The sequence below is a fragment of the Panthera onca genome, chromosome C1, assembly GCF_046562875.1.
Source record: "Panthera onca isolate mPanOnc1 chromosome C1, mPanOnc1 haplotype 2, whole genome shotgun sequence".
NCBI lineage: Eukaryota > Metazoa > Chordata > Mammalia > Carnivora > Felidae > Panthera > Panthera onca.
Genome location: NC_138346.1, coordinates 181,724,287 through 181,742,424, shown reverse-complemented (window position 1 = coordinate 181,742,424; position 18,138 = coordinate 181,724,287). Strand labels below are relative to the sequence as shown.

The 18,138-nt window shown below is 41.1% G+C and overlaps 1 protein-coding gene across 1 annotated transcript in view; it reads left to right on the top strand.

Moving 5' to 3' along the window:
* The first annotated feature begins 251 nt into the window (after positions 1–251).
* ELAVL4 (ELAV like RNA binding protein 4) overlaps positions 252–18,138 on the top strand; it is a 146,075-nt gene continuing 128,188 nt past the window's right edge. Inside the window, exon 1 of the mRNA XM_060621430.2 lies at positions 252–393. Within this exon, the coding sequence (XP_060477413.1) occupies positions 376–393 (18 nt within the window). The 5' untranslated portion in view covers positions 252–375. The remainder of the gene's footprint in view (positions 394–18,138) is intronic.

The following is an 18,138-nucleotide window of genomic DNA, read 5'->3' as shown; positions in this document are numbered from 1 at the left end:
AACGGCAAAGCAGCTACCACGCTTAAAATTTAAGAACAGGCAGCAGTATTGGAGGAAAGGGAGAAGTTTTATTCATTCACCTTTTCCAGCATAGATTCCAGGCCAAGCGCCAGGACCACAAAGGGAGCCTGCCTCACAGGGGCCAGTCCTCCGTCTCTCGCGCGGGGCGCCCCCTGGAGGCGACGGTGGGGGTGGCGGCAGCGACGGCGGCGGGGGTGGCGAAGCGGCCGCGCCGCGCTGGGCGGGCGAGCGAGCTAGCGAGCGCTGTGCGACTCAGCGGACGTACCCCCGCGCGCCGCGCGCCGCGCCCCGCGCCCCGCTCGCCGTGTCGCGCCCAGCAGCTGCCGCCTCCTGCCGGACCGCACCGCCAGGAAGATGCGCCTCAAGAATCAGGTAGCCGCGCCTCTGATCGGCCCCGCGCCCCCGACGCCCCGCCCACCCGCTGTCATGGGAGCCGGCGGCCACGCGGCCACGTGGCCGGGACTCGGCTGCCCCCGGCGCCCAGTCCGGCCACCCCGATTCCCACCGAGGGAGTGGGAGCCCTTGCAGTTGGGAATCGCGCCGCGCGCCTTTGGTCGGAGGACTCCTGGAGACCCCTCCCTCGCCCATCTGGCAGCTCTGTTCCCGCTGGGCTCCGGGTCACTCCCCCGCTGGCCTCCCGAGACTCCCCTGGCCTCTGGGGAGACAACCGAAAGTTGGGTGGGCGCGCGCCTTCTCTCCCGCAACTGCGGACAGTGCCCTCGCGGAGAAGCCGCCGCCCTGCGCCACTCCCCTCTGCGCCTTTCGAGAGCTGTCCTCGGAGTGGTTTTGCTGAACTAGCTGGTGGCGCCAAAAAGTCCGGGCGGCTTCGAGCGAGCAAGGCCCCAGGGTGCTGGGCGAGCGGGCGTGGATCCTCCGGGGGCCTGTCTCTCTGTGTGACTCCCGTTAATTGTTGAGAAGCTGCACTCTCCAATGGTTTCCCCCCATTACTGGCAGCTGTGGACCTGGGTTTGGGATATTTCTGGATGAGATTGAGAGGGCGCTTCTGTTGCACTAAGCACTGCTCTCGTTTAGCGGAGGAAAAAGAAGGCTCAGGTGTTGGCTAGGGGCTATCAGTGTTTTCTGATTGTTGTTTTCTCTTTGGGCTGGGGGTTGTCAAACGTTGGGGATTCAGTAAACACACGTCCTGAAGTCTTTAATTTACGGGAGACGAATTCGTTTCTAAAAGGAAGAGAACCTCCCCTCCCCCAACATATCTTAAGGGATTTAGGTAGACTACAGGGAAACCAAGGGTAAGGGCTTCTAGGAAACACCTCCAGGTTTGGGGAAAAGTGAGTCTTATTTATTGATTCCCAAGGTGTTAGCTGGTATCGTTCAACGGTGGTAATTCTCATAAAATCTTCCTCTTGGCGATTCAAATACTGCCTCCATAACGCAGTTTGGCAAGAGCCTTGTGGGATCCTGAAAGCCTATCTGTGCCCCTTACCTAACTGCTTTATTTTATTTTATTTTTTAAAATGTTTGTTTAGTTTTTGAGAGAGAGAGAGAGAGAGAGAGAAGCCCAAGCAGGCTTAGCTCTGTCAGTGCAGAGCCTGGGGGGGGGGGGGGGCTCTGTCCCCTGAACCTCAAGATCATGACTTCAGCCAAAATCAAGAGTCTCATCAAGATGCTCATTGGACTGAGCCACCCAGGCACCCCTAGCTGCTTTATTTTAGTAGTACCCCTTAAAGAGGCTGCCTCCCTTTCTGTCTTGCATTTGTGTCTAGTTTTTTATATTTTATAACACTTGCAAATTGACACTGAATAAGTTTTAACCTCAGTCATTTCAGAATAAGTTTGATGTTTTAAAGTTTTGAATGGAACTTCATTCATGAGGGAAGTAGTCTGTGTGAAGTGTTTTGTAAATGTGAGTGGGTAGAATTTTAAACTGAATAAAATTAGTGTAATGAAGAATCAAAAGGTTCAATCCAGATGTTTGCCTCCACAAATCCATAAAAAAAATGACAGTGCAGTGCTGCACACTGCCTTTCCTTGTGTTCCTTGGGTAAAGTGGGCTGTGGCACTGTGGTTGACTAAGAACAAGTGGATGGTTGGGTTCCTTCCATTCGTTTTCTAAACCACTAACCATTCTTTGGGACTGATGGAGTTGTGACCCACCCACCTATATAGAGGATTTTCCCCATCTCCCAACTACTTTAGAAATATGTGAGGGATTTACAAGCAGGTTTTCAGTTAAAGAATTTGCAAGTAATCCTCTTTAGTTATCATTAGTATTAGACCCTGAAGCCTTTGCTTGCTTGTTAAGATGAGGTACTTGGATGTGGTGAGGCTGTGATGTAGAGCTGGTGGCCTCACTAATTCCACTATGTAGTGTGTGTTTTGAATTAACAGAGAACACCTTAGCATTTGTGTAGAGGCAATATAGTTTAACATAAGGGATTCTAATTCAGATGTTCTTGGTTCAGGTCTCATCTCACCACTCAGTAGTTATCTGACCTTGCATAATTAATTTATTGGTCCTACCATCCCTCCCTTTTTATTCCCAGTAGATCAAAGGGGATAATACCAACCTTCAACAGGGAATTAAATAGAATACTATATAAGTACTGTGCCTGGCATTAGGCACTCAGCAAATACTCCTATTGTTCACTATCATTAAGCAATAGCTATTACCATCACTATTACTATATCTACTTAAAAATACCTACCTACCTATGGTTGGATAGAGAGGTTGACTGCAAAGGGCAGGAGGGAACTGTCTGGGGTGATTAAAATATCCTATATCTTGATTGGGGTGTTGATTAGAAGGGTGTATCCATTTGTCAAAACTCATCAAAACTGAACCCTTAAGATCTGTGCATTTGGTTGTATGTGCATTACATCTCAATAAAGTTAATTAAGAAAATTAATCTCCCAATATGTTAAGTATATATCTTTATGGAGGTGGTAGCTGACATACCAACCTAATTCTGCTTAATCTAGTGATTCATTTCCAGAGGCCTCTCTGCATATGAGCATATGTTCTTCATAAGTTTATGTTGGGTCATAGAAGGCACTCTCATTTTTCAGGTTGTTGCCAGGACTGATGGTCTATGAAGAAGAATGTGTGGCTTGTGCTGAGATGCTACTTAATTTGAAACTTACATATAGCATTAGTTTTTACTAAATAGCTTTTTAAAATCAGATTAAAATGTTTTATTTGATCCAGTAGTGCTTGTTTACATAATATATCCATCAAGTAGGCACAGTTCCTGAAAGGCCAGAGTCATTTTCTATCCCTTTTCTTGCTTTCAGTAAATTCTTTGTATTGTTCATACTTAAGTGAGATACCTAACATGTTTTTAGCACAGCACCAGGCATGTAGTAAATGCTAATATATGCTAGATGTTATTATTAAAACTGATAGATTCATATTCATCTTTTTTGGAGGTCAGAAATCAACATTATGTATATTTTAATGTCAATTCACTATAAAGATGTGAAAAACAGGTGTTTTCCTGAAGCCTCTCTCCTTGGCTAGAAGATGGTTGTCTTTTTATCTTAACATGGTCTTTTCTCTGTGTGTGTATGTGCCCTAATCACATTTTCTTATAAAAACACTACTCATATTTGAATTAGGGCTCACTCGTATGACTTCATTTTACCTTAACCACTACCTCTTTAAAGGCTTTATCTCCAAATAATCATATTCTGAGGTGATAGGTGTTTAGGACTTTAACATATTAATTCTGGGAGGTTATAGGTCAGCCCACAACACATGGTATCTAGTAAAAAGCTGTGTTGGTTCTTTCAAAATAGCTCAACAATAGAATATGAAACAAGTCAGATTTTGATTCTTGTTTTAGAACAGTTCAATTTTGATCTAAATGGTGTAGTTCCCTACTGCAGTGAGAAACCCAAACATACCATCACATACACACACACCTTTTACATGTAAGTCCAATTACAACTGAGGCAGAGTTAGGGTCATTGTCTAAGCTGAGTATTCCATGCATGGGTCCACTAAAAATCATGTCCTTCATTGATTGGGAAAGATAGCTATACAGCAGCTTCCTAATCTTTCTGCCTTTTTAGCACTTTGGATAACGGAGGTAGAAGGTTTGGCTCTCTGGAAAGAAACCACTTACTCCTCTGATACCTTTATACTTAGTGCTGTCTTTTGAGCTCTTGTTTGACTTTCCAGGTATCTGTCCAACAAAATAATTATACTAATACCTTTATACATATTTTGTACATATTCAAACCATGAATTTATGGACCCAAGTTTACTGCACAAACAACCTTTGTTCCTTAAATCAAAGCCTAGAGATAGTTTACTCAGAGGTACCTAAATTGCCCACTTCATGGTTTATTCCCCTTACCAGTTTGAGGTTCATCTTGGCTCTTCATGTTCACGCATCAGGACATGATATTTTATCTAAAGAAAAAAAAACTAAACTTATGTTGTGCAAAAATGGCTTTCAAATGCATTCTGTGTGTTACTATCAGTTTGTGCTAATTTGCACAGCCTCTGAACAAACTGGCAAAGTGGTTAGTGTTGATGTTGCAGCTGCTGCAGTGTTCCCAGTTGCTTTAAGAATTTTTACATTTTATTTGTATAATGATAGAGTTTACAGTTATCCACAGCATGTTAATTACAAACACTTATTATCTTTTATAGTACCAGCTTTATTCTTTATCTTACATTTCTTTTAATAGAAATGTTGCAGGTTTTATATTTAATTATAATGGGGATTAATCATCACTTATATCAGTTTTTACCTACAAGCAAAAACTTGGAACAAATCATAGTTGAGGTGAGGCTATTAGGTTTAAAATGCAATGCCAACAAAACTTTCTTTTTTTGACTTTAAAATTTTCCATTAAGAAAAAAATTGCTAATATCACTGAGCCTCATTTCACATGACTGATCGGATAATTAACTGACTCATCCATTCGGTGAATATTTGTTGAGTGTCCAGTATGGGCAAGGCTCAGTTGTAGGTGCTTGGGATAATGCAGTGAACAAAATTCAAATATCCCTGTCAATAAGGGTGCAAGGGGAGATAGACATTAAAAGTAGCCATAATAAGCAAGTACATTATATAGCATGTTAGAAGGTTATAAGTGCTCTGGGCTTGGAGGAAGTACAGTAGGATAAAGGAGATGAGGAGCTTGGGTGGGGGATTGCAATCTTGAATAGAGCAGGCCTTATTGAGAAGGTGATATCTGAACAAACTTGATGGCAGTAAAGAAGTTAGCCATATGTCTCCCTGGAGAATAAGCAGAGGGAACAGCTAGAGGAGAGGCCCTAAGGCAGGAGTGTACCTAGAAGGCTTCAAGGAACAGCAAGAAAGTCACTCTAGGCTAGAGAGGAGTGAACAAGAAGGAAAAAAAGATTATAAATTGGATTATAATGTTTGTATGCTGAATAAATTTTGTCATGGTTCATCATACACTGCTAAGTAGATAGATGTTTAACCTATATACTACGCACATTGTAGGGGCTCTGCAAATGCTTCCTGAATGTTTCTTTAACAAATGTATTGGTGCTTTTAAGAACTGGTTCTGAACCACAATAAAAAATGGAATCACTTCTAGAATTGTTGCTGATTCTGGCGCCAGCGAAAGTTAGAATTGGAGCTGGGAAAGGGGAAGGGCAGGAAACTAACATGGAGATGCTGATGTGCAGATGACTGAGTCTTGCCTTACTGTTGTCACACTGACCTCACTAGGGAATCAATTTTTCACTTTGACTTAAACATTTGGTACTGAAAAATTCCTTTTCAATTTGGTTTGTGTCCTCATGACTTAAATTTTTAAGCAGAAAGTAAAAATTCCAGTGTAGGGGATACTTTTTTTTTTTTTTTTACTTTTTTTTTTTTTCAACGTTTTTTTATTTATTTTTGGGACAGAGAGAGACAGAGCATGAACGGGGGAGGGGCAGAGAGAGAAGGAGACACAGAATCGGAAAGAGGCTCCAGGCTCCGAGCTGTCAGCCCAGAGCCTGACGTGGGGCTCGAACTCACGGACCGCGAGATCGTGACCTGGCTGAAGTCGGACGCTTAACCGACTGCACCACCCAGGCGCCCCAGGGGATACTTTTGATTGGAAAGCTTGAGATGTGTCAACCTCAGGATTCCCACACCATAGCATTTTCTTGTTTACTTCTTATTGGATGGATCCCATAATTATCATATTTGTTTACTTTATTTACAGTTTATGAAGAATTTTTTTACATATTTGTCCCTCACAACAAATCTATGTGAAGGTGGAGAGCCATTATTACATTTTTGGACTGAGTGTCTTCCATTTGCTCTCTAGATCTATTCTCTACCCTTTTCCCCATCCTTTCTCTGGCTTTGGAGGCTGCCTTTCATAGATTGCATCAGTGAGGTCCATTGTCCTTTTGCTTTGGGAAGGATTCAGCCAGTGGTGTACTAGCAGGATATCTGAGGGCAGAAAGAAATTCAGTTCCAGTGCTAGGCTGTTGGTTAATAGTGGTGTGTGAAGGCCACAACCCCTACCATCCTACAACTGTAGCTTTCTCTCTGGATTTTCTAAGGTCTAAGGGATGGCAAAGGGTCTCCACTTCTGCCAGCTTGGGGTGCTTCATCTCCCTTGATGAATTCTCTTCATTAAACCCTGCCTAATTTTACGCTTTGAGTGTGCCCTCCATTTCCTGTCTGGGACCCTGACTGAGGCACAGCTTTAAAGATGACAACCTAGAGAAGTTGGGTGACTTGCCAATGAGAGAAATCTGGTAAATGATGGAATAGGGACTTGAATCCTATTTTTGTGACTCAGAGGCACAATTAATTTTAAATATACCACAGAGGAATATATTCCAGCTGGTGGATACTATTGAAAAGCCTTTCTACTTTGGTCTCCGATTAAAAGTATATTATATGGGATATTATTTATTGGTATTTCCTTAAATGTGGAAAGGCTTTTGTGTAAAGAATAGGGCTCTTTAGAAAGAAATATTATTCACTTTCTTGCCCCCAGACAAAATCCTTAACATATCATATCTTCATAAGAAAAGCATGGAGACAACATCAGGAAGCAATTAGACTGTTTGCTTTTGGTTATTCGGGGTGATGAAAAATAAGGACAATGTGAATAATCTGTGATTTTCCTTTTTCATCTCTCTACTGGTCTACCATGAAGTCCTCTTTACACATTGTCTTACCTTCCTGTCTCTTCCCCTCCAACTGTTCCCCAGCACCATACATTGTCTCTAAGTTGTAGATCTCAACTTAGAGATCATTTCCCTGTCCCCCACTCTCCACAGGATAAAGCCCAAGCTGTTGGTTTGTCATTCTCCATCTATCCTTACCTTTATATTTAACCTCATGCCCCTTCATTTTCTCCAATTCAAATCCTCCACTTGCTACAATATTAAATTATTTGCAGTTGACCAAACATGCTTCATATTTGCTTTTGCTTATTTGCATTTGTTGTTCTCTCTGCCTACAAAATCAACTACCCTTGCCCTGAGCCCCAGTATCTGTCAGGAGAACCACTTACCCATCAGAGTTCTGTTGGAAATCATCACATGAAACGTTGTGGCCCCTGCAGGCAGAATTGCCACACTTGAGGAAAGAAGCCAAACTTCTTGAGGACAGAAATGGATTAAAAAAATTTTTTTAATGTTTATTTTTCAAAGAGAGAGAGAGAGAGAAAGCACAAACTGGGGAGGGGCAGAGAGAGAGGGAGACACAGAGCTCGACACGGGCTTGAACCCACAAACTGTGAGATCATGACCTGAACTGAAGTCAGATGCTTAACTGACTGAGCCACCCAGGCACCCCAAGGACAGAAATGGATTTTATTCATCACTCTATCTCCTGAGTTCTGGGGCCCTCTACTTAGTGGACCCTCTACTGAGTTCTGGGACCCTCTACTTAGTGGACAATCAACAAATATTTATTGAGCAAATGACTTAGTATAAGGCCCTTCAACCAAAACCTTTATAAGAAAAGTTTTGAAGTTGTTTTTACTGATTTGAATTAAAATGTCAGAAAGATGAGGTGAGGGTGGTAGCAAGGAAAAGATAAAAAGCAAAAATTCGGGGTTGTCATCAACTAGAGTTTCTAATTAGGGAGTCCATGCCATGGAGTCATGTTTTTGCTGCTAGAAGCCTGAGTAGGACTCTGTACAACTCTGGCCTCTTACTCAATGTATAGACACCTGTGGTTGACCTGTATTAGCTTGCTCTGCTGCTATTATAGAAGGGATTTTTCTTTTATTTTTTCCCCCTGAAGATGAGTTGGCCATCTTTTCCCTACATCTCTGATATTAAAGATCTTTTAGTTCTCACAGCATGAATTTCTCAACAAAGGGTCATCTGGGAAGCAGCAGTTTTGAGGATCTTACTCAGGTCATTGGAGCTAGTGTTCCTGAAAGTGCCTGGTGCATAACTGTAATAATAGAAGTCAGATCCCAAGTTTGTATTACAAGTGAGTGTTTTGTACTACAAACTCTCCCTGTCCACTCATACTATCACTTGTTGAGGGGAAAATGATACTAACTGTAATACTATACTGTAATTTGAAGTCAAATTACTATGTTGTTTGGAGACATAGGGCAGAAGAAAAAATTTTAGTATACATGGGACACTCTTACTGTGTGTTGAAATAGTATTTCTCTCTCCTCTGAAGATGTGATCTATTCTTCTCAGGTGTATATTATGCAAGGTTATAATATTTTTATACTAAAATAATTTCAAAATACAAGTGGTATCAAACATTTTTACCAAATTAAAGTAAGTTTGAATTATTTTTTCTGATTTTTGAAATGGGAGAATCACACTCTACAAGGGAGAAGTGACCGAAGTAAACAAAAATTCAGTGATCTGTCCTCTAGTTACAAAATGTTGTCATATGGCATCACAATGGACCTGCTTTTCTGCTTTTCTAGATAAGTTCTAGATCAGTTTTTTGCTTATCTGCTTTTCTAGATAAGTTCTGTTCAGTGGGACATTCTCTGATTCATAAGACAGAAGAGACGTAATAAAGTTGCCAAACGAAATTGGGATAACCTGTACTGTAAAGACTGTCATAATGGTCTTTTTTTTTTCCTATGGAAAATTGGACATATGTGGGATGGAGTGATATTCAGCATGGATGAGGACAGGATAGGACCTATAAGAAGAAAAAGCAAACCACAAAAAATTAAGGTGAGAAATGTTTGTGAGTAGCAGTGTTATTATTACCTTATGTTTGTAGAAAATTCTGTCACTTTTCTCTTACATTTTCTGCATAAAAAGAGTAGTATAACGGCTCTGGGGTGGCTCAGTTACTTGAGCATCTGACTCTTGATTTCAGCTCAGGTTATGATCTCTTGGTTCATGAGATGGAGCCCCTCATTGGGTTCTACACTGACAGAGTGGAGCCTGCGTGGGATTCCCTCTCTCCTTCTCCCTCTGCCCCTCCCCTGTGTGTGCACGTGCACACACACACACACACACACACACACACTCTCTCTCTCTCTCTCTCTCTCTCTCTCTCTCTCTCAAATAAACTTTAAAAAAGAGTGGTACAAAAGGAGCATTAAAACTGAAGAACAAAAGTAAAAATGGAACTCTGAACCAATGGTAAGACTTCTGAGATAATTTCTTTATTATAAGTGTTCTTGTTCTTGTGTTCATTATCCTAGTTTATGGCATCATCATTTACCCAGTGAACCTGAGCAGAAAAATGCTAAGGAGTTACTGTAGATGCATCCTTCTACTTTACTATCTACATTTAGTTACAGTCTCTGAGGCCAGATAGTCAATTTGATTTTTTTAATTAGTTGAGTGCTTAGTATGTACCTTATTCAGAGAGAATGATATAGATAAAAATTATTGCACTTGTGGAACTTACATTTTCTTAGGCATCATATATTTCTGATTTAAAGATAATATTTCTGAAATGGAAACCCATTTTTACAATCAATGTTTGAAAAGAAAACAACTAAACTAAAACTTAGTGAGTTGTGGTGTGGTTATCATGACCTGTACATGGACGAACTTAGTGAAGCTCACAGTAGGTATCTGTTCAATCATCACCTCAGTTGCATTATTTGCATTTGGGAGTCCCATATGCAATTGAATTATAACTTAAATTTGTATCCCTGATTGTCATGTAAGTTAAAAAATAGCCAAAAAGCACATAAAAAATGTTTAACATTATTAGTCATTAGTGAAATACAGATCAAAACCATGATGAGATACCACTTCACATCCACTAGCATGGCCATAATAAAAATAAAAATTAATAATAATAATAATGTGTTGGTGAAGAGGGGGAGAAATTAGAACCCTCATATATTACCAGTGGGATTATAAAGTGATGCAACAACTGTGGAAAAGTTTGTCGGTTCATCAAAATGTTAAATATAGAATTACCATATGACCTCCACAGTTCCACTCCTACATGGGTACCCATAAGAATTGAAAACAGTTATTCAGGTACATGTACACACATGTTTATAGTGCACTCTTCATGATAGCCATCAGGTGGAAACAGTCAAATGTCCATCAACGGATGACTGGATAAACATTATGGTATATACATATAATGAAATATTCTTCAGCTATGAGAAGGAATGAAGTTCTGGTACAGGCTACCACATGGATGAACCTCCAAAATACACTGAAAGAAGTGAAAGAAGCCAGATAAAAAAGGTGACACATGATTGTGCTTATATGAAATATCCAGAATAGAAAAGTCCAAAGAATTTGAAGGGAGATTGGTGGTTGCCAGGGACTAGTTATGGGAGTGGGAATGGAGAGAAACTGCTAAATGAACAAAGGGGTTTTACTCTGGAGTGATTGAAATGTTTTAGAACTAGATAGAACTAGAGAGAACAACATTGTGAATGTACTAAATGCCACTGATTGTTCTCTTTAAAATGGTTAATTTCATAATATGTAAATTTTGCCTTGATAAATTATTTTTAAAAATATTATACTATGATGCAAAATTCAAATAAAGGTTATTCTGTGCCCTCAAGTTTGTCTATCATATACTACCAGTGCAGTTAAAAACAGAATAAATGGTCAAATCTCTTTATATAGATCTTAGAATTCAGAGTTCAGAGAGATTGGTATGACTTTTTCATGTGTCATCAAGGATGGTTATACAGGCACTTGACATCTAAAGTCAAAAGCTTGACTTCCAGTAGAAGCTTTATTACACGTAATCAGGTATAACTGGGGTATCCATGTTCCTTTTGCCCTCATCAGCTCAGAGTACATCAGTATGCCCCACTCAGGACTCATGAGTGGTATTGCCCTTTGCAGCTAAGTCATGAGTAAGCACTGATGGCAGAGTTGCAGTTTGCCTGGGCCAGGTGGATCCAGAGCAATGACCAAGGACTTTGTGAAGCAGTCTCCTGCTATTACCATGTTGAGAAGAACCTCGGCAGGCAGTAGCTGAGGATATGCTAGACTGGGTCCTCTTCTAACTGTGACACTACTACCAGCATGACCCCATTTGTAGCAGCAGTATTCCCACTGTCATCTGCCAAGTCTCAGACAGCCCTCAGGACCCAGTGGCACTGTGAGCTCATGTTTCCATGCCCTCACAGGCCCAGAACTCTGGTCATGCCACACCTACTCTGTCTTTTGGAGTCTGGCTGGACAAAGCTGTCTGCTTACTTCTTAAGGGACAGATACCCTGAGTGCCTTGTAATACTCAAGCATGATTTATATTCCTCATTCAAGGTAGTCTTTCTTTTTTTCTCTTGTTGGAGAAAAATTTAAATAAACACGTTTCAAATCCAGCAGAGCATCTCCATACATTAAAAAGTATCAAAACTTTGAATAACCAAATACAGAAGAAACCCCAATATTCCTTGATGCCTTCTGAGATTGTAATATCACTCCTAACATATCAAAGAGGCCAAGTTCACCAGCATGGATTGTGAAAAACAGAGTGCCTGTGATGCCCTGCTTAGCTGTCAATGACCACAAATGATTGACAAGATCTTTGCATAATAGCTTCTGTTTATTCATAAAATTATATACAAATTAAGTTTTCAAAGTTTGAATCCTAGCCAGGCTTTAATAGTTGCTATTTTCTTTGATATTGTTTTTAATCTTAATATCATTAAGTAGATTATGTACTCTCCAGGTAAACTACAGAGACCATGGGCCCTCTTTCTCCCTTTTATTTTACTCAGGCCAATTTACACATTTATGTTTCCTGCCTAGCCCCTACGGTGTTCTGAGTTTATAATTCCCAAAAAAGACTGAAATACTTTAATAGTACATACTAAGTTTCTGGGCACTGTTTTAAGTGTTTTATCTGTACTGACTAATGGAAGATCACAACCCTATTAGGTACTGTGGCCACCATGGAGGTCTGCTATTCAGACCTCCCTTCAAGAGACAACTCACTTTATCTGCAAGGAGCACAAATAACAGCCTCCAATTGCAGTGCCTTAAGGGCATGCTTTTTCTGGACAGTCCCAGCCAATGACTGAGAATGGTGGAAATACCAGAGCCTGACCATTTCTGCCCAATGTGGGACTCCTCTTATTGAAAATCTTTGTCCCAGAGCTCCCCTTTGGGTTGGCCAAGCCTTTGTCTGATCTTTACTGTGGTGTGAGGCTCTCTCTCTCCAATTCTACTTCCTCTCCCTGTATTCTCACAATAAATTGATAAATCTCTTGCATCCCTGACCCTATCTCAGTGTCTCCTTCTTGGAGGACACAACTAATACAGGTAGGTACTATTATTATCCTTAGTTTACAGATAAGGAAGACAAGGCATAGAGAGGTGGCTCAAGGTCTCATAGCTAAATTGGTTTCAGTGCCTTTAATCATGTTCTTAAACCATTAGGGTATGTTACCTCTCCATTCTAAAGTTCTTATCCAATTGGGGCGCCTGAGTGGCTTAGTCGGTTGAGCAACTGACTTTGACTCATGTCATGATCTCACGGTTCGTAGGTTCGAGCCCTGCGTTGGGCTATGTGCTGACAGCTCAGAGCTTGGAGCCTGCTTCGTATTTTGTGTCTCCCTCTCTCTCTGTTCTTCCCCTGCTCATTCTCTGTCTCTGTCTCTCAAAAATAAATAAACATTAAAAAATTTTTTAAGTTCTTATCCAATTAAGTATCCTTTGTATGGCAGAAACTCTGCTGGGTTCTAGAAATAAAGAAATGAATTATATAGCCCCTTATTTCTCTCAAGAAACCCATAATATAGTGGAGAAAACAAGGAAAATAAGCAGATGGTTTCAATCTTTGCTCTCAGTGCAATGATGAGATGAATGCAGGGGGCCTGAGAGTCTAAAGGGAAGGAATCTAATTTGTGTCATTTCTCACTTCCTCTACCCCTGGTATGGACATCCCCTTCCTCTTCTTATCCCCCTGCCCCATGCCATCTGGGATGCCTGTCATGTTCTCTGACCCCCCTAAAACTGAGTTGGGCATGATTGTTCTGTATTCTTTCAGGAACCATCTGTCTTACCATACCACAACCACCTTAGTTGATGTTTACTGCTTGTCTCCTGCTTGTCCATGTGCCCAGTGCCTAGTGGCGTGCCTAGCTACAAAAGTGTTTGTTGAATCAATGAATGAGGAGAATCATTTGTTTGCTCGCCTGTTAACTCCCAAACCTAGAACCTTTCAAGCTGTGAATAGAAAAGAGATGTTAGAAGAGAATGCACAGGACGGGAATGGTAAGGAGGCAAATGAATTATACCTTTCTCTTGAGAGAATCTCACTTTTTTTCTCACTGTCATCAGCAGGCCTGAATTCAGGGATGTTTTTGTCTTCTTTAAAACTTGGGTTCACACATGGACAAATGCTTTCTATCTTGTTTATGATACAGATATGGTAAGCTGATATTTTTATCCATCCATCCGTCCATCCATCCATCCATCCATCCATGCATTTGTTTATTAAGACTGTAAACACATATCTATGGAGTGTCCCTTGTGTGTTAGGCATAGTGCTAGGTACTGGTAATAGTGGTGAATGAGAAGCACAGTCTCTCACCTCAAGGAGTTTTCATTCTAGCAGGGCAATTGGGTTCTAAACAAATACAACCGGAATGTCCCCTAGACTCCTCCAGTTCATAGATCTTAGATGAGGTCATTTTAAATCTTTGGGGTGCCTGGGTGGCTCAGTCGGTTAAGCGGCCGACTTTGGCTCAGGTCATGATCTCGCGGTCCGTGAGTTCGAGCCCCGCGTCGGGCTCTGTGCTGACAGCTCAGAGCCTGGAGCCTGTTTCAGATTCTGTGTCTCCCTCTCTCTGACCCTCCCCCGTTCATGCTCTGTCTCTCTGTCTCAAAAATAAATAAACATTAAAAAAAAAATTAAATCTTTGTCACTGAGTCCAGTATGTCTGTATTCTTCCATGTACCAGATGGCATGCTATCAGTTCTGTCCCTCTCTTATGTCTATGGGCATACTCAAAGGCTATTTTTTTCCTACAAATGAAATAATGCCTATCATTGATATGTGCTTTATAGTTGAATAAACCTTTCACAAATTGAATATTTTTATCATTATTACAAATATAATCATATAATATGTCCTCCTACTTACGTTTCTACTTTTCTTCTTTGATGCCTCCTTTTACCATATATCCTGGCCATTGTATGCTGTTCTGTTTGTTGCTATAAAGCTGCCTTTCCACTGTGCTACCACCACTATTGGAAACACCTACATGTGACCTGCTTGTTTTTCAGCTTCCTCTGTGGCCCCTGTCTCTAGATTTCTGTTCCTTTATCAGCATCTGGAATGATCTAGTACTAAGACTTGCTGCATTCATCTCATCAGCTGACCACTGCTCTCCCCACAAGGCCTCTTGGAGCATCTGCTCTTTCTCCTGCCAGTTTGAGTTTGTTGCCATTTTTCATACTCCAGATCTCAGATGCTCCCCTCTCTCCAGTCACTGGTCAAGCATTTTCCTTTCTTTCTTTCTTTCTTTCTTTCTTTCTTTCTTTCTTTCTTTCTTTCTATTTTTTAATTTGCATCCAAGTTAGTTATCATATAGTGCAGTGATGATTTCAGGAGTAGATTCCAGTGATTCATCCCCTATGTATAACACCCAGTGCTCATCCCAGCAAGTGTCTTCCTTAATGCCCCTTACCCATTTAGCCCATCCTCCCACCCACAACCCCTCTAGCAGCCCTCAGTTTGTTCTCTATATTTAAGAGTCTCATAACGTTTTGTCCCCCTCCCAGTTTTTATTTTTGCTTCCCTTCCCTTATCTGTTTTGATTTTAAATTCTACATATGAGTGAAGTCATAATGACATTTGTCTTTCTCTGACTAACTAATTTTGCTTAGCATAATACCCTCTAGTTCCATCCACGTTGTTGCAAATGGCAAGATTTCATTCTTTTTGATTGCTGAGTAATACTCCATTGTATATGTATACCACATCTTCTTTATCCGTTCATCTGTCAATGGACATTTGGGCTCTTTCCATACTTTGGCTATTGTCAATAGCACAAGCATTTTCCTCTTTTTTAACATTTATTTATTTTTGAGACAGAGACAGAGCATGAACGGGGGAGGGTCAGAGAGAGAGAGGGAGACACAGAATCTGAAATAGGCTCCAGGCTCTGAGGTGTCAGCACAGAGCCCGATGCGGGGCTTGAACTCACGAACCGCAAGATCATGACCTGAGCCAAAGTCAGATGCTTAACCGACTGAGCCACCCAGGTGCCCCAAGCATTTTCCTCTTTTTATGTCTACCTGCTTTTGTAGGGATCCCATGATATTGTGACATGGGCTCCTAGTGACAAGAGTTATTTCATTATCACACATCTTCTCTTGCACTGTTAAATGTGGCTTTCAGTTAGAACCTCCCACTGTACCTGGAACCACTGATCCCATCGAGGTTTTAGGCCTACTGTACCAGCCTGTTTCCTCCTTTATGGTGGTTTTTTCCCCCACAGGATTTCTGTTTTTCTTCTGTTCAACCTGGAAGGTTTAAACCAAGGATGCATAGGGTGCATAAAGGAGATGAGAGATCCAGTGGAAGGAACGGCTCTATGCAAAGCCCCAGAGACCAGGAACAGCATGGGTGTGTGATAGAGCTAGGTATGCTGAGAAAATGCAAGCATCACAATGTAGCCAGTGCATTGTAGCATGGAAGGGCTTAGATGGCAAGAGGTAATCCTGGGAAGCTTAATTGTGTCAGAACAAGAAGGGCCTCTCCTGGATTCTGAGAACAGAAAAAAATAATCTGGAAATGAAACAGGTTGAGTTTTCTCAAATGCAGGTGTTTTATTGGTAGCTAATTTTTCCCTGACTCTCAAAAGCTGAAACACAAGCTGCTGACATTTTGTATGCATTATGCATGCCTTGCATTTCTTCTTGGTCCTTCTCTCCATCTTTTTTACTACCTAATGGGACTGGTCTAGACAATGTCTAGACTTATTGTCTGTTTTCTGAATCTGTTGATTGTCATGAGCTGGTAGTTGCTTCAAGCTTCCAGAATCCAGTTATTAACCCTTCCAAGTTTTGGATATGCTAGGACTCTCAGATGAGTATTTTTTTTTAAGATTCTATTTTATCTTTAAGTAATCTCTACACCCAATATGGAGCTTGAACTTACAACCCTAAGATAAAGAATCGCATGCTCTACTGACTAAGCCAGCCAGGCACCTCTCAGATGAGTCTTTTTTGCCCCCCTGCAAGGAATTACTCTTGTCCAAACCAACCAGATTTGAATAGTCACCATGTGGATATCTTGAAGAAGCAATCACCATGACAACCCTACGACAAAATCATATTCCTACAGCAATGGAAGACTGTGCTCCCACAGGAAACTCCCATCCTGTGCATCCGTCATGGTCCCTCCCATGTGAAGCCTTGCCAGTCCATGTTTCTCTCGCTTTCCTTTGAACTCTGGAATCTGACTGCTTATTCCATTCATTTGACAGTTACTAATACTTCTTAAATTTCAGTCTTTTTGTGTATTTCAGTCTTGAATCCCCAACTGATTGTGAGTTCCTTGAAGGCAGAGAACATGGAGTTAAATGCTTTGAATCCTCCTCAGGAGCCATTTTTATGGCTGGTGCAGATAGGAAGTATTTGGTATATATTTGCTAAATGAAACAATTGGGCCACAGGGGAATGAACTGCAGGAAAGATTGAATTGCTTGGAGAACCCAGAGGTGGTTCAGAAGAGCAGCCAGGCAGCATGAGCCTGCGCTCTGGAGTTATCAGACTTGGAGTTACAGCCCTATGAGGCTGCTCACAGGCTGTGTGACTTAGGGAGGTGGATTAGTTTATCTGAGCTCCTCCCCCCTTCGTTTTTTTTCCTCTTCTTTTTAAAACAAAGTTGATGATAGAAACTTCACAGGTTTGTTTAAGGATTAAATGAGATAATATATCAGCAAATTAAATCACTGCTGTTAAGGTTATTCTTCATAGAAATAGCTCTTTGTGTTGGAAAAATCAGAAGGACAGGGAAAGGTTAGGACAGATTATTTGTTGTAGAAAAGACTGGAAGAAAGTTACTTATTTATCTTGGATTAAGTAGAAGATCCTTTTTTTTGGGCTTGAGTGCTGCTCTAGAGTTGTACTGTCTGATTTGAATTTTGGCCTCATTTTCTGCTAGCTATACAACATTGGGGAAGTCAACTTAAACTCTCTGGACCACAATTTTGTCATCTGTAAAATGGGGATAGTAATATTTACTGCATAAAGTTACTGTGAGAAAGAAATGAAACAACCCCTGTAAGATGCTTATTAGCATAGTGCTAGGCACATAGTAAGGCTCCTGATAGGTTGTTTTATTTATTGTTACTTGTATCAGTTGCCTATTACTATATAATTAACCACTCTAAAATTTAGTGGTTTAAAACAGTGAGTGTTTATAATTGCATATAGGTATACAGATCAGCTGGACAGTTCTTTTGATGTCAGTTGTGCTCATTCATACATTTGCAGTCAGGTCTAGGGCAGGAAGGTAGCTCTGTGATCTTGGCTGGGCTCTCTCACATGTGTAGGGTCAGTGGGCTACAGGCTGTTCCAGGATGGTCTTCCCAGGGCTCACTGGGATGTTTTCCATAGTCTTTCTTTCTCTGGAAGGACAGTCAGGGCTTGTTCACATGACAGGTAGGCATGAATCCAAGAAAGAATGAAAGTAAGCAAGAACTGACACACTGGGATTTCTACTGCATCCTGTTGGCCAAAGCACATCACAAGATCAGCCCAGATACAGGCAT